The sequence below is a fragment of the Microtus oregoni genome, unplaced genomic scaffold (genome assembly GCF_018167655.1).
Source record: "Microtus oregoni isolate MIOR12 unplaced genomic scaffold, Mior012 000043F_ref0000047, whole genome shotgun sequence".
Lineage (NCBI taxonomy): Eukaryota > Metazoa > Chordata > Mammalia > Rodentia > Cricetidae > Microtus > Microtus oregoni.
The window spans coordinates 10562546-10582201 of record NW_024543210.1 but is presented as its reverse complement, the minus strand read 5'-3'; the positions used below and the strand labels follow the sequence as shown (position 1 = coordinate 10582201).

General features: G+C 52.5%; 1 protein-coding gene across 2 annotated transcripts in view; it reads right to left on the bottom strand.

The window, feature by feature from the left end:
• The window catches only part of Itpk1 (inositol-tetrakisphosphate 1-kinase), a 132465-nt gene that overhangs the window by 8631 nt on the left and 104178 nt on the right, over positions 1 to 19656 (bottom strand). The window contains exons 5-9 of one of the 2 annotated variants that reach the window (XM_041633385.1): positions 12685 to 12783; positions 12167 to 12207; positions 8677 to 8842; positions 4975 to 5100; positions 3800 to 3867 (exon numbers count right to left, since the gene is read on the bottom strand). In XM_041633385.1, coding sequence (XP_041489319.1) covers positions 3800 to 3867; positions 4975 to 5100; positions 8677 to 8842; positions 12167 to 12207; positions 12685 to 12783 — 500 coding nt within the window. The remainder of the gene's footprint in view (positions 1 to 3799; positions 3868 to 4974; positions 5101 to 8676; positions 8843 to 12166; positions 12208 to 12684; positions 12784 to 19656) is intronic. The other variant, XM_041633386.1, reaches the window with a different exon arrangement.

Sequence of the window (19656 nt, the reverse complement as noted above, 5' to 3'; positions counted from 1 at the left end):
AAGGGAAGGAGGAAGGAAGGTAGGTTAAGCACAGAACACCTTAGGACTCAGATAGTCTACTTAGGGTTTAAAAGGAGCACCAGTTCACTGCAGCACTTGTCCAGTGGCCAAAGGTTCCAGACAGCCTAAATACCCATTAGTCGACAAATGAACCCACTGTAGCTTTCCACACAGAGAAATGTGGTCTATCCTTACTGTGCTGAGTGACAGGAATCAGTCAGGATCCCGCATATATAAAATGCCCAGCACAGCTTGAATCCATGCAGATGGAGGTCAGACCCAAGGTGGCCAGGGGCTGGGTTGGGAGGCATGGGGACTGAGTTCATGGGAACAGGTGAGGAAAATGACCTGGAAATATAGACGTGTCTATATGACATTGGGAGTGTGACTGTTGCTAGGGCTGGAGAGATGGTTCAGCAGTTAAGAGCACTGGCTGCTCTTACAGAGGAAATGGATTTGGTTGCCAGCACTCCCTGGGATCTGATGCCTTCTTCTGATGTCTGCAGGCACTGCATATATGTTGTGCATAGACATACATGCAGGCAAACCACTCATAAACATACAATAAAAATTTATCTTTAAAAAACTTGAAAATATTTATACATGTGGATTTTTATCTCAATTTAAAAAGAACAGAAAACACTGGGTGTGGTTATGCACACCTTTAATCCCAGCATTTGGGGCAGAGGCATCTCTGTGAATTTAAGGTCAACCTGCTTTACATAGAGAATTCCAGGCCAGCCAGAGCTACAAAGTGAGACCCTATCTCAAAACAAGACAACTGTCCTGGCTAGTTTTATATCAACTTGATATAAGCTGGAGTCACTGGAGAGGAAGAAGCCTCAGTTGAGAGAATGCCTCCATAAGATCGGGCTGTGGGCAAGCCTTAGGGTATTTTCTCAATTAGTGATTGATGGGGTCAGGGCTCATTGTGGGTGGTGCCATCCCTGGGCCGGTGGCCCTGGGTTCTTTAAGAAAGTAGGCTGAGCGAGCCAGTAAACAGTACCCCTCCATGGCCTCTGCATCAGCTCCTGCCTCCAGGTTCCTGCCCTGCTTGAGTTCCTGTCCTGACTTCCTTTCATGATGGATTGTGCTCTGGAAGAGTAAGCCAAATAAACCCTTTCCTTCCCAGGTTGCTTTGGTCATGGTGTTTCATCATAGCAACAGTATCTGTAACTAGGACAACAGCCAGATAAAACAGTCCTGGCCACTAATACAAAGAATCTTAAAATAGACATCAGGGCCCTTCCACTTGAAACTCTGGTGTCCAGTGCCTGACCTAGGGAAAGTATTTCCTCAAGGGCAGCTGCCATCTGGCTACCATGGGCACTCAGCTCTGCCTGAGCTTCCTGGCCACATGGGTCAGTGGATTGGCCCAGCCCATGGCTCTAACCAAGTCAGAGACCAGCCTTGGCCTTCCTGTCCCTGCTATGTGGCCCTGATCAATCACATGGCCCTCCTGGACCTTGTTTTTCCACCCCAATGAATAGGCTAATAAAAATACCTAGGCCATAAGGCTCAGTTGATATCTGAGGCTCACTGTGTGGTGTCTGGGACCATGGCAGCCCTCGCCACTGCCTGTTGGAGAGCCCCGTGACACGCTGTTTATAAAAAGTACTTTCTCAGCTCAGCTGAGGAATCTCAGAAATCCTCCTGAAGCCATTTGATTATCCAAAACCAAACAGCCGGCCTAGGACTAGATAAAGGCATAGAAATGGGCCCATGGATCCAAGCCAATTGAGCTGTGAGGTTCTGGGAAAGGAGGAAGAGAATAGTCGAGCAGGCGCTCCTGTGGGTTGACCTGGTGACCCTTAACTCCTATGCTAAATTTACAGATGTACACACTGGGCACAGGCACTGCTAGGTAACTCACAGATCTCAGGTACTTTAGGGCAAGATGAAGAAACTGAGGCTCAGGCAGGTGATGCGACTCAGGTCAGACCTCAGGCAAGGCCGATGAGAACTCCCCTTCCCCATTATGGCAGCACTGGGGATGGATCCTAAGGCCGTGTGTGTGTGTGTGACCCAGGGCCTGCCACTGTGTTACATCCTGGGAGACTATGCTTAATAGTCCCCTGAAAGTGTAGGGAGAAGCTAGGTCCATTTTCAAAGGCACTGTCTGGGGATGAGGGGGGCCTGTCAAGGTTAGCAGAGGTTTCGCATGGCACTCTTCGGGGTAGGGGAGGATGAGTGTCATGGCCGCTGGTTTCTGGGAATAGAATCAACTGCCAGTCCAGCTTGAAGGTGTCCTAGAGGGAAAAGGCTGTGCTTGGTATTCTGCATTCTTTTCTTTTCACGAGGTGTCAGCTCTGAAGGGTTCCGGGCACTGAGTGGATGTGTGGGTGATCTCAGGCCTCGGGTGTACGGGGGACTCTACACCTGTTGTGCTTTAGGTAGACCGTTTCCATTCTCAGACGAAGAAACAGGCCATTGGCCAATAGGTGATGGTTCAAGAAGGTGACTTCAGGTGGCTCACTGCTTCTAGCTCTCACAGGGCTCCTATGGCACTGGTTAATGGCTCCAGTGGCCGGCAGCCCTGTACTGTGCATGGACACCACCAAGTACAGCCCCTCAGGAAGGCTGTGCAAGGTCAACTCCCTTCTGCCACCCTGTTGAGCTGGTTTCCAGTGGCTGAATGGGAGGGACAGGGTGCCAGCGATCCTGAGACGTGGGGAAGAAAGCCTTCACCCACAGAAGATGCTACTTATACCTCTCAGGGTGCACAGCCAGCTCTGTGCGTCTGCTGACACAGGTGGACGGATGAAATGGCTCAGTGTGGACAGGGGCTTGCCATGCTGAAGTCCTAAGTTCAGTCATGAGAATAACATATAGGGACGGAAAGAACCAACTCTACCAAGCGGTCCTCTGACTTCCAGGTCCCTGTCAATGCCACACTTTATTTCTGAGCATAGAGTCGCATCTTCAAAGGAAACACAAGCAACTAGCTGAGCTAAGGGCACAAACCTTTAAACTCGGCCCTAGATAGGCAGAGGTGGGCAGATCTGTGAATTCAAGGCCAGCTAAAGCCACCCAGTGAGACCCTGAACCAAACAACAAAGAAACTGCTGGGCTGCTCCAGACAGTAGTCTGGAACACAACACCCAGCCAGGGCCGTGAAACCAGGTCAGGCATCAGACACTGGCAGCTTCTGTTACTGAGTCCAACCAGGAGAGGAAGAAGGACCCACCCAGGGCTCCCAGAACACCTGGCGGCACCTCAGGAGAGGCTCTGGGTTCAGAGTATGGTGGGAAGCCACTGGAGGTCAGAGTTGGGTGGGGGAGGGTTTAGGAGGGGGAGGATCAGAGAAGACTGTGGCCCTAAGGTATTTTACGTCATTAGCAAGGAATGACATTTCTAGAGGATTCAACTTTGCAATCAGACAGGTGGGGATCAAATCCCTGCTTGCCTATGTGAGCTCAGTTGGTGATGTCCCCAAGCTTTCAGAGACATCCTTTCCGTGTCCACAAAGCTGCTGCGAGGCCACTAAGGCCTCCGTTAAACCTGAAGCAGATGCTCACTCAACCCCAGCCACAATGTCAAGAGTGAGGGCACCCCATGGGAGAGCTGCCCCACTGTGAGCAGTCCTCACAGGCCCACTGTGCTCCCATGCCAGGCACATATGTGGCCGTGATGCCCACTGACACGACTGTGTGGGCTGGTCATGTGAGGACAAGGGTTCTTCCTGCCACCCTGGCATGCCAGACAGTTCTGCAGAGGACACTCGTTGGGCAGAACACACTCTCATCTGGGCTCAGGCTCAGATGGCCTCATGTCAGGCCATCATGGAGAGGAGACATACCTCGGTGAGGACCGATGACGATTCTGGCTTTGACACGTTGTGGCTGTTGAAGAAGATGGACTCACGATCTGAAAACACAGACAGGGAGCGGATTAGACCTGAAGACAGCAACGCCGACACCAGGGGGCAGCACCACCCCAGGCACGCTCTAGGTGGCTTCTGGCTGAGCCCAGGGCTCTGGCGAGCTAGGCACCCACAGCTGCATCCCAGATGGATGTGTGCCACCCCAGTTTCAATTTGTCCTCCTACACATAATGAATGGTCTCCTGGGACACCTTCACCACCATCTTATAGCACCATATGTGGGTTTCCTTAAGACCTAAGACTGGGCAGGCATATATATGCTCAGAAGGCTGGGGAGAGAAGGGGCAACAGGAGTGGCCCTCTGTGCACCCAGATATCACAGGTCCATCCTAAGGGAAGAAGCCTACTAAAATAAATGCCATTTGGTCCAGGTGGCTCCAGTCAGGTGGCCACTGGTACGTGAGCTTACCAAAGAGATCTTTTGGTTCCCAATGATTTAATAGGAACCTGGATGAGGGCTTTCATAGGCTTCCCCAGGAAAGCCTTGCAATATCCCAGTCTCCTCCAGTTCACATGTCCTGTTCCTGCTGCTGCCACCCACTCCCCCTCAGCCCCACAGGACACCAGAGAGGCAGTTCAGTCCCAGGAACGGGATGGTGCATTCATTTATGCCCCCCGTACAAACGTCCTTGAGGTGTGAGGCACGATTTGTCTGCGGAGAAGTAATGTTGGGTAGACAGCTTGCAATGATCTCAAGCACTTGGAAGCATGGACACGATAGAGCAAGAATCACACAACCACAAACCTAGGGGTGGAGTTCTGGCCATTACCCCCTTATCGCCCCACCCCCACCAAGAACAGCACAGGGCCACTCTGGACTAGAAGCCCCCGAGGGATCCTGACAGCCCCCGCTCAAGTTCTTGCGAAAGAGGTGTCATGGACCCCACCCTGCAGGACACAGTGATCACCCCTGGGACCCAGGCCCCCAGGCATCAGGATAGGATGGGCACTGGCCGAGGGCCTGTGTGCCAGGGCTCAGGTGCCTGTTGTGGCTGCCATGACCCCCAGCAGCTTCACGACTCTATGGCGCCATAAAAATCATGCACAAGGAAGTGATTCAGGCAGAGCCAAGCAGGCAGGCGCTGAAGTACCTGGCATCCTTCCCGCTAGCGGGGCACAGAGGCCCCTGGCCACCCCGGTGTGCCCGACAGTCCTCCCGCTGCTCCGACCAGAGCCAGTCCAGACGGAGGGCATGAGAGATGGTCCTGGGGAGGAGCCTGGGAAAAATAAACACCCTGCGGGACTTGTGTCAAGCACGCCCACTCTGGGGCCCTACTCTCGGGCACAGTGAACCTTCAGGGGTGGCAGGGTTTCATCACTTAGCATGGCTCTCTGGCCTTCTGTAGGCACTGTCAATCTTCTCCTCTTAGAGCCTCCTAGACTCAGGGTACCTCCCACCCAAGTCTCTATAGGTCCCCAAGAGCAAAGGCCAGGACAGCAGAGCAGGCATGTGGTGTGAGGACAGGCCACCAGCGCAGGTAGCTACAGCAGTGCTCAGGGATGCTGGGAAACCGGTAGGATTCTGCAAGCGGTGCCCACGGGCACTTGGCTGGTCTAGTAAGAATGCTGGGGACTTGTGATGCCCACTACACTGGGCAGATTATGTCCCCAGCAGTTTCATATGGACAGACAAAATGTATATATATCTTAAAGGGAACCTGCCCTCTACCCCAACTGCTACAGCAGCCCTGGGGCACGCTGGCCTAAGGACTACTAAGCAAGAGATGTCCCAGGCTGAGGCACAGGCCCAGCACCTCACCATGTACAAACGGAGGGAGTGAGCAGCTTCTAGCCACTGCCTGTCATCTAGAGACTGCGGGGAGTGAGATGGGCTGCAGGGGTCTGGTCCCACCAAAGAACCCTGGTGCCTGGCTCCTTAGAAAGCTTTAAGGTAGCTGGTCCTGCTAACAGACGGGAGGGGCCTGAGCCTTGCTCCCTAACCTTAGCAGCAAGGCTCTTGTTCCCAGGAACACTCATGATTTGGTAGCCCCAGCCAGGGACTGCTGCTGGACTAGTCGCCCAAACTCTCAGCATGGGGGCCACCCACCCAACTTCCAATAAGAGTGGGGGGGGGGCAAAGGGGTGGTCACAGGGTAGTTTTGCTCTCAGAGAGAGAGAGAGTACAAAAACAGATTTGCAAGAAGGGTGAACAACCAGATTGGCTCAGACATCTCAGCAATGCAGGCTAGGACCATGCTTTTGCAACCTTTGTGTTCAGTCTCCCATCTTTCCCTATGCTGCATGCTGCCATCCTGTCACTGAAGACCACCCTGCACAGGGGCCAGCTTCTGCAGCTTACCTGCTTAGTCCTCAAGGGCTCTCTCACCATCCCCAACCTTTGCTCCCTGAAGATGTCATCTCCAATAAAACTGTCCCTCCGGTTATGTCTCTCCGGTGTTATTCCTCAGATTGCTCATGAACCTGCCTGGCTCCTGGCTGGTCCTCTAGCATACCACCCAGGGCGAGTCTACAGCCATGTGCAATAAAAGCAGCATTTATGACTTCAGGCGTCCTGGAGTCAGCTCCACAAACTACAGACCCAGGTTATCTGCATCTGCAAAGTCTCCTTGGAGAGCACAGCTTCACTTGTTCATTTGCATATTGCTTTCACCCTGCAATAGCATCAAGTGACTGGGACAACCCTGGAAATACTTAGTCATCCTTTCAAAGAAGCAAGAGGTACCACTCTCTCAGTATCCTTAGGACCAGGCGGGAGAGGGAGAGAAGAACCCTTACACAAAGCTAGAAGCCCAAGGCAATATGGCTTCAGGGTCAAGGTGCAGGATGAAAGAGCATCAGGAAGAAGGAGCCGAAAGCCACGAGAGTGAACCACAGGCAGAGAACATGAGCACATTTGCTGTATATTTCTTAGTGAGACGTCCGTGGGTTCCAGTCCAGGTACCTGTAAGGTGCCGTGGCTAAGTACGTCACACACATGACTTTAGACACTGGCACATAAAGAACTGAAATGCACGTGAGAACCAGAGGAGAGCAGCAGCCGTGGAGTGAAGATGGCCTTGTCTGTATCTCAAGTCAGGAAATCTGAGCCCAAGGAGGACATGGGAAGCTGAGGGACCTGCCACACTATGTGGCCTGGGCTGGAAGTTTGTGTTGGCTCTCGAAAGAAGCCAGAGCCTCAAAACCCCCTTCCCAACTAGTCAGGAGAATGTGCTGCTGAAGCCTGAGGTCTTGGTCAGGCTGAGAATAGGCAGGCCAAAGTTGGAACCACGCCACTTCCGGATTAGGCAGACACACTGAATGCCACTCTGATGCCCAGCCCACCTCCGAATGCTATGGCTCAGGGCGCTTCGCGGCCTAGAAACAGTCACGAGAGAAGACACACTGACAGGTTCTTGCCTTCGTCATTCCGGGCTCCCAGTGCCAAGGCGGAAACTGGCCCTGGTGCTTTATAACCAGGAAGGAGAGGAGGAAGCAGTGAACAAACACACCTTTGTGGGAGCAGGAACGGAGATCAGATGCCACATTTCATTCAGAGATGAGATGATTTGGGGAAGAAAGGAAAGGGCGTGTCATAAGCAAGGCAGAACTGTGTGGCGTGTGCATGTACGTGTGGTGTGTTGGGGGGGGGTACTGGGGATGGAAACTGGACCCCTTTGTGCTAAGAAATACTCTGATAGGCAAATAAATGTTTTGTGAAAGCCTTGGTCTCATCTGTCGCACAGCCTGCAAGAGTATCTCTTGGTGGTACACATGACCAGTGTCAGGATGGGGCTGTTCCAAACCACCTGGTCTCAGCAAGGACATGAGAATCCACACATAGCTGCAAAGTGCCTGCCCTCTCCTGTGTTAAATGGAAAGGAAAGCGACCCAGGGAAGAAGCCTCAGAGGGGACAACAGGAGGAGACGTTGCAACAAGCCCCAAAGGGATGGTGACAGTCAGTTCCAGGAAAGGGCCCTCCAGGGGCCTTGAGGAAGGCCTCTGCTTACTCTGCTGGAGCTGGCCTCACCAGGGAATCCAGTGTCCAAAAAATCCTCAAGGAGAGCTATGTTGTCCTGACCCACAAACTTCTGGAACTTGCCTTAGAGGGGGTTTCAGGACTGCTAGAACATTCTTATGAGCAGCTCCAGTGTCAGGACATCTTTAACTGAACGGCTCAGAAGAGCTGGTACCCAAGACAGATGGAAGTGAGCATGTATAGTTCAAGGCTGCTCTCCAGAGCATCCCCAAGACCCTCAGGGACAATGACAATGAGTCATGCAAACACCTCTACCATGTGACATCCAAGGGATGCCAGGGGGAGGTCACTGCAGCATGGCAGGAGTGACTATGCCCACTGAAACTTGCCTGAGGGCCTCCATAGGGACCTCTGTGACTCTGTAGCTGCTGCCTGCTTTGGAAACCCTGATATACTTGACAGCTGCGGAAGCCGCAGATAATTCAGACTCAGGGTCCTCGTTTGGAAAGCATACAGAAGGGTTGGTAGTCACCTCCCTCCCTCACTTCCCACGCCTGCCTAGCCACACCAACCATGGCATACTCCTGAGTATCATCACTGGATGGGTCCAGGAAAATTCTTGAGGGATAGGAAGCTTCTAGAAATTCGCTAGAGTTGGCAGTGGCTCTGAGGGCTGGAGCCCCACAGTGCCTATGGCATATGGTCTCTCATTGGTTCTTCAGGACATTTTTAATCCATCTACTGTATACAACTTTTTCAACTTAAGTCATTTCTCCCTCACCCAGAAATAGCAAGGAATACCCGGGGACAGATCCTGGGTATCCATCATGGCCCTGCCCCGAGCACAGAGTGACAATACGAGGGACAACGAATTACCTGACGTGCCCGCAGAGAAGTTCTTGAGGGAGGGTCTCTGGACCACCGTGTAGGACTCGCCCACCACAAACACCTTGTAAAGGACTGCGTTGTGGTTGATGAAGTTCTGGACCACACAGGGCGGCTGGATGGCATTCAGTCCCTCCTGGTTGAACACAATGGCCATCTGGGGAAACAAAGACCAAAAGCTCCATCAGAGTCCATCAGCTTCCTGCCTCCGACACAGTGAGGGGCTTGTCACTTTCCTGGGCACCACCACCACGACTGCTCCCTGGCCCTATGACAAAGAGCTGGTGCCCAGGATGGATGGAGGTGACCACATGAGGGGTTCCTCCACCAAGTCCAAGGCTGCTCTCCAGAGGGTCCCTCCAAGACCCTCAGGGACAATGAGTCCTTCTTCGAGGACTCCCAAAGAACAGTTTCAAGGCAGGGTGAGTGGAACAGTGGGCAGGAACACCTGTGAACTGGGCAGCTCATGCTGTGGGGGATGGGGTGGCGCTGAGAAACCCGGTACCCACTGGGTCTGCTGTACAAAACTCCTGAGAACCTTATACCCATCCCGAGGAATGGGGGCCCCCTAGGTTGAGTCACAAAGATCCAAGAGGTAAAGACGGGAAGCAGCCAGGAGTAGGAGGCCTTGGGCCAGAGTCACCTTGGGTTATAACATCACCAAAGCACTGGGTCCCCTGGCATTACGCTCACAGTGCCTGAGATGGGCACCCAGGCACATCTCTGCAGATAAAGGAACCGAGGCCCTGCGTGGTAGTGAGTGATCTGCAGGCGAGTAAGAGGCTGGGCTGGAACTGGGTCTGCCTGGCACCTCTCATGCCCTCTTGCAGTCTCATGATACTCAGTGAACTAGAGTACAGCCTGGCCCTGGCTTTCTAGGGACAAACGTGTTGAAGAAGACTCTGACGGGGGCTGAGTGTGTGGGGGGAGGGCAGCTGTGCCCTCTTCTATTCCACCCCAAGGCTGGGTCTGGAGTCTGCATGACTTGCCCTGCAGATGACGGGACTAAGGGGTGGCCCCTACCCACCTGAAGTAGTACCTTGAGTTAGGTCACTACATGGCCAGCAAAGAACCCAGGCACATTCTGCCTGCTGAGCAAGGGCTAATGGGTCTGGACAGATGGCCACCTGAACCAAATGTCAGCCTCACATCTGCCGACACAGCTCAGCTGGGCAGGACAGAAGCCAGTTCCCAAGCCGCGAACAAAAGCCAGTGTGTGTTGGGGTGGGAATGGCAAGAGATGCCTTTCAACCTTCGTATATGAACAAGAGGACCCGTGTGGGACAGATTCTGTGGACCCGCTCCCACCCCCCCAGACACACACACACACACACACACACACACACACACACGCACGCACACACACACTGAAACCTCTCGTGCCAACACACTATACAGGAAAGAACAGTCTAGGTCTCACTTTCCTTGCTATGAGCAATGTCCACCAGCAAACGTGGCCATGGGGCTTTTGCTGAGTTGTGGGTTATGGAAGTTCTTTGAGTGGGAAGTGAGGGAGGAGTGCCTGGCTGCCCCATGGAGCTCACGTGTGTGCACTGGCTTACAAATGCCTGGGGATTCCAGGTCCACAGAAGCAAACAGGTCGGCGAGGGCTGACACTGGCGGTGGAAGAGGCAGGGGCATGGCTCACCAGGCTGAGCTACCAATGAAGACCCCATGAAAAGCCCCGTTTGCTATCCATGGCTCTCTAAGTGCAGTGTGCTCTCCATCTTGGCTGCACTTGATGTCAGTGGGTATCCCTGACAGATAGGAGGCGCTGGTCCCCACCCTTCCTACTCCACAGAAGACAGTCGTCAAAGTAACTAACTTCCTGCACCCCCATGTGCAGTGAGCCTTCATGTACCCAAGGATGGGGTGCACATTGCTGGCTGTAAACTGGGAGAGCACCCAGTGCTAGAGGGCATGTATCTGCATACATCTGGGGGGGTCAGTTGGCCTCACTGGGGGTTGATGACCACACCTAGGGGTTGAATGCCAGAGACTCAACAGACACCTGCCCCAATCTGAATCCATAAATCCCAATACAGAGCAGATGTTCCTATAATAATCAAATCATCAACGTGGGCCAGGCTCCATGGCAAACTACACAGTAACTCTCTCACCACATTTGACAACTGTCAAATCCCCAATTATAAACATGGGCAGAGGTTCAGAGAGGCACAGCGACTGCCTGGAGGTGCACAGCAGGTTACACGCAGCACTGGTAGGAGTGCTGGCTCTGCACTGTCCCAAAGCTGTGTCCCCTGTCCCCTCCTGACACAGGCTCCTTGGTGGTGACAGGGGACAGCACTGCGTCTGCTCTGGAGCCTGCCTGCCCCCTCCCTGGCTCAACCACGAGCTGCACCTCAGGGTGTAGCTGTGGCTGGGAATCCAGGCAGCTAGGGTCCCCCTCCCCAGGGCTCTTGACCTTAGCAGACAGCTGCCCTTGCAGCTGGTGGTGACTCCCTTCCCATGGCAGGGCCACCCCCTGGCATAGCCTGTCCCCTGGTGTTCTGACACTGTTCACAGACATCTCCCCATAAACATCAGCCAGGAGACGGTAAAAGCCATGGCATCTGGCCTTCCACTTTTAGTCTTCTCCTGGCAAGTACTTCTGACAGCAGGGCTATTTGGGTGGGCTGTCCCCACAGGGCTACTTAGCTCAGCCTTGAGAATGTGGGGCCTTAGGGGCTAAGAAGACTACAAGGACCCAAGGGCTCTCTGCATAGCCTCTGCCCTTCTTACCCAGTCCTCACAGGCTTACTGCCCCATCATCCCCAAAGCATTGTCTCTCCAGAGACTCTGTACTGGCACTGGGACTCCCTGACACCAAGGCAGGGAGGGGACCCATGCAGAAGGAAGGGCCTCAGCACATCGAAGGTATGGGATCTAGTCTCGAACTCAGCTGAAGCAGCAGCCCTGAGACACTCCTAGAGGCCAGAAAACCAAGGACTCATTAGCCTGGTGACTTCCGTGGGCTCTGCTACAAACTGCAGGTGTGTGTCTCTCAAATACACATGTGGAGGACCTTAGCCCCATTGTGATGGAATCTAGGTGGTAAGGCTTGGATGAGATCTCAAGGATGGGTCCCTCTTGAGAGCCCTCACGAGAGTTCACTATCTCCCCTCACAGGTCTACGCACAGGCAAAGCCTAGGAGGACACACCGAGAGGGTATGCTCTCACCAGAACCAGGCTGTGGCCTTCTGAGCTGGGAGGCGTGTCTGCTGTGTAAGCTGCCCAGCAGGAAGCCTCATCCCAGGCAGACTAAGCCAGGGTCTAAGGTGAGGAAGGCAGCCTTAGGACTGGGGACAGGAAGTGGAAGACAGGGCAGAGCCATGGCGGTTCTTCTGCTGACCTACATCCCCTACGTGTCGCTACTCAAACCAGGACAGCAAGCAGCAGCAGGTGCGGCTCTAGCAACAGAGCTTAGCAGGGCCCCAGGAGAGCGACAGTGAAGCGCGGACAGGAAAGTCTTCCACTTACCTCATGAGAGTTGGTGCCATGAGCCACTCTGGTTTTGCAAACTGTGTGGGAGAGACAGAAGCAGAGAGGAATCAACAGGGCTGTAACCACATGGCCAGACAAGGGGGACTGGGACCCTCCGGATAGGAACCTCCCAGCTAAGTATTAACCAGGCCCAGCCTTGCTTAGATCCTGCTATTGTCTGGGGGGCAATAGGGAAGGTAAGGAACTCTTAAAGATGCCTTAGGCAAAAGGCACAAAGGGCTGGTGGGACCTAAGGAGATGACAGTCACTGTGTCAAGCAGTGCCTGTGCTCAGGGTAACATGGACAGAGGACCCAGGCCAGATAGGAAGAGCCCCTTCCCCACAACCTGCAAGGACCCTCTCAAGGTACAGGAAGAGGTTGAGACCCAGGGCTGTGTGCTCTTCTTGTATCCAGGGCCTTCGACTGCTTCAAGCAAGCTCAATACTAGGGGAACTGTAAACACTACTCCTTCCCACAGAAGGGATGTCCACCCCGGAGTTTACGGTGTACATACTGAAGGGGAAGGCCAGGCCATTCTGCTCCAGCAGCCTCATGGTGTCATCTCCACACAGGCTTGTGAGCTCCATGAAGGGCGGTGAGCAGATCCTGTCATCTAGGGCAGAGGGAGTCTGGTCAGCACACCCTTCCACAGTCACCCACAGTCACCCACTTCACCCACCCCCAGTCCCTGACTCTGACGGCCTCCCGACTCTACAGCCCAGTGTGCATGTGTGCACAATAAGCCCGGTGTAGTTTTTCACATTTTCTGCTAATACAAAAATCCCTGATGTTTTGGTTATGAGCCTAGCCTTTAACGGCTGAACCATATCTCCAGTGCTCTGTCGGTATAAAATTCTTATAAGCTAACTGGAAAATGTGAGGTGCAATGAAATTTACAGCTGTAATTACTAAATTCTAAGTCTTTGAGTCTATGTTTACACACAGAGAGCTATCTAACCGAATGCCATTTTGTACGCTGAAAATTAACCTGATGCATTGCTGTCGCCTCCTTAGCTCGGTAGCCCTTTCCCAAATCAGTTTCTTGTTTTCCTGACCATTAGAGACAATCGATGTCACGTGGTTAGCTCTGAACATAGGCTCTGCATTGTGCTGATGGCATCCCAAACACCTTTATAGCCTGCAAAGTCACCCTCCAAGGAGGAAACTGAAGTCAGACGGAAGGCTAGCCCCTCACACAGATGCATCAGGCTCCCTCCTCAACCTCTGATGTAGGAGGGTCATCATGTGTTACTTTCATTGGTTAATAAAGAAACTGCCTTGGCTTTTTGATAGGACAGCAGCTTAGATAGGCAGAGCAGACAGAACAGAATGCTGGGAGAAAGAAGCAGAGTCAAGCAGACGTCATACTTCTCCTACCCAAGACCGACGGTGGCTAGACTCATGCCGGTAAGCCACAGTCACGTGACAATACAGATATTAGAAATGGGTTAGATCAATATGTGATAGTTAGCCAATAAGGGACTGGAGATAATGGGTCAGGCAGTGTTTAAATGAATACAGTTTCTGTGTAATTATTTTGGGTAAAGCTAGCCGGGAACTGGGCCGCAGCCCGCCGCTCCTTTTACAACAAATCTCCTATTCTCCCTGTACCTCTCGATAGCCAAGCCATGCACCTGCTATGCCCACGGGTCCCAGAGGGTGTGGCTGTCATCTTTGATGCTCATTCTGTGGAATCCTTTTAAGCATTTTATTTGTGTGTGTGGAACGGGGCTTGTACATGCGGTGCACATGTGTGAAGATCAGAGAACAACATTCCCAAGTTGGTTCTCTCCTTCCCTTATGTGGGTCCTGGGGATCGAACTTAGGTCTTTAGGCTTGGCGACAGGCACCCGATCTCACTGCCCCCTCCCCCCTCGCCACTCCATGAGTTCTAACACTGTTGGACTGGGGGCAAAGTCATGGAAGCAGGTTTATATAAGTATTCGTACTTCTTCATGACTGGTAGGAAAGCAAATACATTTTCAATCCCTACTGATTATTTAATTACTTGTTTGTTATTGCTGCTTCTTGTCATAGTCCCCATCCCTGAAAAGACCATGAGCTCTCAGGAGGTGGGATCACTCAGGACGGGGCCTAGGGACTTGGGAAGGCTGAGTGTTAGTGGAGCAAGGGTAGCCCACTCCTCACAGACTTGGAAAACCCAGTCCAAAACAAGCCAGCAAGTGCTGTCCCAGAGCACCTGGCCCCATGGCCCATCAGCATGGTAAATCAAGATTCAGGCTCATCTTCCTCAAGAAAAACACCACTACGGGCCATAGTAAGAGTGTTTTCCTCCTCCTCCTCCTCAGCTCATTCTCCTTGGGCAAAGTTCAAATTCCAAATAGACGCACTTAGGAGCTCACGGTGGCTGTGCCTGCACAAGACCTAGATGAGAACCAGCCAGTCAAGAGTAGGGGAGGAGGCCTCACAAGCACCAACCCCTAATTGAATAGGTGTTGGCAGGTGACAGCTTCTGGGGGAGGGAGTAACAGGCGTGGTCAAGAGTAGGTCATACATGTCAGCGGAGAGCCCCATGCCAATGAGTACATGGCTGCAAACGCGGGACTCAGTGAGGAGAGAGAGAGAGAGAGAGAGGAAGTTGGGGTGTGGTGGGGTGGGGAGACAGATGGGGATGGATCTGGGAGGAGTTAGGGGAAGGAGTAGAGGATGGATATGATCAAAATACGTTTTTAAGAAATCTCAAATAATTAATTAAAATTTGTTTTTTTAAAAGAAGTACCCACTGAAAGCCCAATCCATGTGTCCAACAGCACAATCCCCACCCTGTGCAAGTCTCCCAAGACGGCTGCTTCAACATGTATCCATGGAAACCAACTCTTTACTCCACAGAACCCCTCCCATCACAGATCCGTGGATTCCATCCCCTTCAGTCCCCCACAACCCAGAGTAACTCACACAGGTTAAACTGTATGCCCTGCCGAGGTCCCGGAGTTTTGCCCATCCGCTGCAGTGGGACTCAACCTGAACTGTCCCTGTGCCCAGGCGTGTGCCCCATGCTGCACACATTCAGGAGCTAATTTGGCTATTAAATTGGCTGTCGTGTCTCAAAATACTTTTATCCTTTAAAACAGGTCCAAAGTGAAAGACTATGGACACTTTTGGGTGCGCTGATATACACCTACCAGTCTTTGGTAGTCCAAGGTGGGAGGATTGTGAGTTCAAGGCTGCCTGGGCTACATGGTGAAACTCTGTCTTTAAAGAGGGGATAGTGCTTGAGGTGACTCAGTGGGTAAGGACTCTTGCTACCTAGCCTGATTCCCATAGTTCGATCCCTGGAGCTCATGCAGAAGAAAAGAACTGATTTCCACAAGCTATTTTCAGATTTCCACATATGTGCTGAGGCATGTGTATGCACAGACACACACATACGATAAATAAATGTAATTTCTGAAAAGGGGCAATGACAATTAACTGTAGCTGTTGTCACGACTGTTCTATTCACTAGAGAGTTACGATTTATCCCTCACTATACATAATTTATAAACTAAACTTTCATGGTGCTGGGGATCAACCTGGGGACTCACAAAGGCTCAGTACTCTGATACTGAGCCTTACTCCTGGGACCGTATGTTAGAGTGCACTGTAGGGGTGTGTGAATAAGGAAAACCACAGTGAACCCAGTGCCCAGTACTGTCTGAGGCTTCAGCCAACTGCTGGGGGGTGGTTAGAACGCATCTTCCATGGGTTAGGGACTGTCACAGAAGTGGGAAGCTGTGCCATCATCTCGACAGATGTCGTTATAAAGCATCTGAGGTGCAAGAGAGAGATGGACATCCTAAGACACTGGCTCCCCTGCAGAGGGCTGGGTTCAGTTCCCAGCACCTACACAGTGGCTCACAACCATTTGTAACTAAACTTCCACGGGATCTAATGCCTCTTCTGACCTCCACAGGTACCAGGACTGCATGTGGTACGAAAGACATACATATACATACAGGCAAAACACTCACACTTATAAAATAAAAGCTAAGAAAAGCATTTGATAAAACCCAACAGTCTTCATGGTAAAAATATCAATGAACAAGATGCAGAAGGGGTTTCTTTACCCCCACTGAACCCAAGGTGAGGGTAGAGAAAGGATGAGCGTCCATCTCTTCCCAGAGGTGTTTGAAGTTCAGATGAACTACACAGAAAACAGGCCACATCCAGCACTGGACAGATCAGTTAGTTCTGCCTTTCGGAACTCCTGAATAGGTAAGAGGTGAGCCTGGGGAGGACGAGGGGCCAAGAAAGAGAGACACACTCACCTACTGATGCTCTAGTTCATTTAGCCAATGTGGAGATGGCTATCCACACCCTGAACTGCTACCTATCCGAGGCCTCCTCTTGGGAAAGGACACTGGAATCAAGGTTGTACCAATGCCATGGTCAGTAGGGGCTCCTATAATAAGCTTGGGCCCAGCTGCTGACTTGCTACCACGAGATCAGTCTTGAGTGAAAGCAGTCTTGCAAAGCAGACACCAGAGAGTATACATCCTGTACTGCCCTGGTAGCCAGAGTCATTCCGGCGCACCTGTGAAATCACAGTGGACTAGAAACCATTACTGTTCGCATCTTGGTTCCATCCAGCACAGCAAAGGATAGCCTCTATCACATACAGCATCAGATAAAACAGTGGTACCCAGGTACAGAGGTCAGATACGGGGGAGGGCAGGGGGCTGGAAGGAAACAAAACACCTAAGGGGAGTGCTGAGGTGTCCCTGGAGGTAGGGTGTGCACATGACCAATATGAGGGAGAGCCTAGCTGAACAGAGCTGGGGAGACACAGTAATGGGCTCCCAGGCAGAAGCAACAGCCAATGACAAGGATGCTCCTGGGATCAGCCCAGTAGGTGAACCCAGAACCCCTTGCTGAGCTGGAGGTGAGGATAGGTCCAGGCCCTGCAGTATCAGGGCAGGAGTTTTGGCTGTCCACCTCCTCAGTTCCCAAAGATGTACCCACTGCCGGAGGAAGGGGAAGCATCCGCAGAGGCTCTCCAGGCTCAGTCACGGGAAATGCCGGGTGTCCTCACCAGTGGCTCTGTTCCCCAACGTGAGGGTTGAATAAAAGAATTTTTGGTAAGTCTGTGCTGGGAGCCGGAGAGGTTATTTCTGGCTCCCGGAGGAAGGGTACTGTTGTTGATTTATCTGTCGTCTTATTTCTGGACGGGATTGCTTTTTTTGGGTAGATGGTGGGTTGTCTCCCTGTAAGGGCTGTAACATCAGCCCCTGAGAAGCTCTGAGGATCCCAGCTTCCCACTCCGCTGTTTCACACAGACAGCACGAGGCTGGAGGGCCCTTGGGGAGGGGCTAGCCCCAGCTGCTGGCTCTCACCAGCCCAGAGAGGAAACTCACACAGGAACGGCACTGGCACCCAGGTCACACACAGTGTCCTGTCCACTTTGCAGGTAACAAGTGAGTGGAGAAGGCACAGAGGATGTCACAGGCACCGCTCTCAAGCTGGCCGGCTTGACTTTAACCCAGAGCCAAACCACTCACTAGCTGAATCGTTGGCGGATGCTGAACGAGCAGAATTGGGTTGTTAGGAGCACACAGCCCGTGCCCAGCTGAGGGGGACACAACGTCCTAAGTCATGGTTATTCATTGACCCATGCCCAGGTTCCCAGGGCGTGTCAGGTGTCCGAGTTCAAAGTCAAGAGCCCATCTCTCATTGGCTGGCCTCAGTGTATTTTTGTTCTCATCTTTGCTGTTTTTTAATACATGAATTTTTCTTTTTCATTTCTGCTTTCATAGAACACTGCCATCCCTTCCATTCCTATGATTTTGTATCTTTGGCTGTTTGACTGGTGAAATCCCCCCCCCCCCGACACGTAGTGATTATTCTCTATCACAGCCAACGTCAGGGACATCTCTCCTACATGTGGCTCTTACATGTGGCAAATTGCTTCTACAGACTGAATTCCCAGGAGTGAGGTTTGGGGGTCCACGGGAATGGATGTTTCTTTGGTTCTTCCACACTGTGTCCCCAACGGATGGAAGTACTACATTGTGACACCAACCATGAACGCCCATGCTTTCCCAGCCCTGGCTGGTCCCCTCTTCAGGCAGTATCTGTTTTTTGGGGGGGGGGGATGCGGGGTAGGTTCGAGACAGGGTTTCTCTGTGTAACATTCCTGGCTGTCCTGAAACTCATCTTTAAACCAGGCTGGCCTTGAACTCACTGAGATCCACCTGCCTCTGCCTCCCGAGTGATGGCCAGGCAGCCTGCCAGAGCTTGGGTTTCTGCTCAGTCGCCTGGGGTGACAATAAGTCACCCCTGTATGTGTGCAGAGCTGCAGTACAGCTGGAGGAGGAAGTGCGCTGTGTGTGACACAGAAGAGACAAGTCAGCAGGCAGAGCCTGGTGGTCTGTCCTCACGCTCCTCCAGGGCACAGGGAAGGCACACTAGGCTCCCAGGAGGGAGGGCAGTGGATATGCTCAGCACTGACATCTTTGATGCTCAGGATTGGGAAACTGTGGAGACCAAGCCATCTGGGGGAAGAAGGATCCCCCAAAATAAAAAGTGGCAGTAGTAATAAGCATTACCGGAGGCCCCAGAGCCAGTCCTGTGACGGCCACCTGTGCGTCCAGCCAGGTCACCACACCTCTCTCTTACCTGGCCCCCCATCTGTAAGATGGGACAGTTAGGTCCCTCACCTCCTGGCCTGCTGATGGGTCACAGGAGGCTACACATTCATGCTGGGCATTTGGGAACTGTCAAGAAAACAGTTGCAATATGCTAGCACCCTCTAGAGGGTATCCGGGGTGCCCTGTTTCAGCTCACACAGCACCCTATTATCTAGGCCTGCTCTGCTAGGGCAGGAGACTAGCCCTGGACTTCTTCCCAGCCATAGCCAGCCTTTCTTCAAACAATCCTCTGCCCCCAACTTGTGGCTCCCTGGCATCTGAGGCCTCCCAGCAATACCTTGCTGCTGTAGGTTTCCTATAGCTGGAGACCTCAGCTTGCTTCTCAAGCTCTCTCTACTGAGGTAGCTCACACTAAAGGACTGTGCCCAAGTCCTGGGGTTCACACGGAAACCCCAATCCTCTCAGCTCAGGGAGGATCTCTTTAATGAGGTATCCAGGTAAAATGGGGTCACCGAAATTGGCCCTAGTTCAAGAGAACTGGTATCCTTAGGAGTTCAGAGCTGAGCGTAGTGGCTGAAGCCTGCAACCCCAGCTACTCAGGGAGTTGAGGCAGACAGAGTACAAGCTCAAGAGACGCTGCCTCAGAATTTAAAGAGAGCAGAGGTGCCGAATGATAAGAGCACAGGCTATCTTGAGAACTAGTTCCTATACGTGCAGTCACTATAACTCCTAGGAGGGCAACTGGCTGGGGTCATCTGGAGCCATTCGGGGATGAGGAGGAGCATTCCACCGCGGCCACAGCTGCTGTTCTGCTCCCTAAGGATTCAGAGGCCCTAAGGCCTCTGGCTCCATCTCCCTCCCTACTGACAACTACAACAAAACTTGGCCCCCTGGCTACA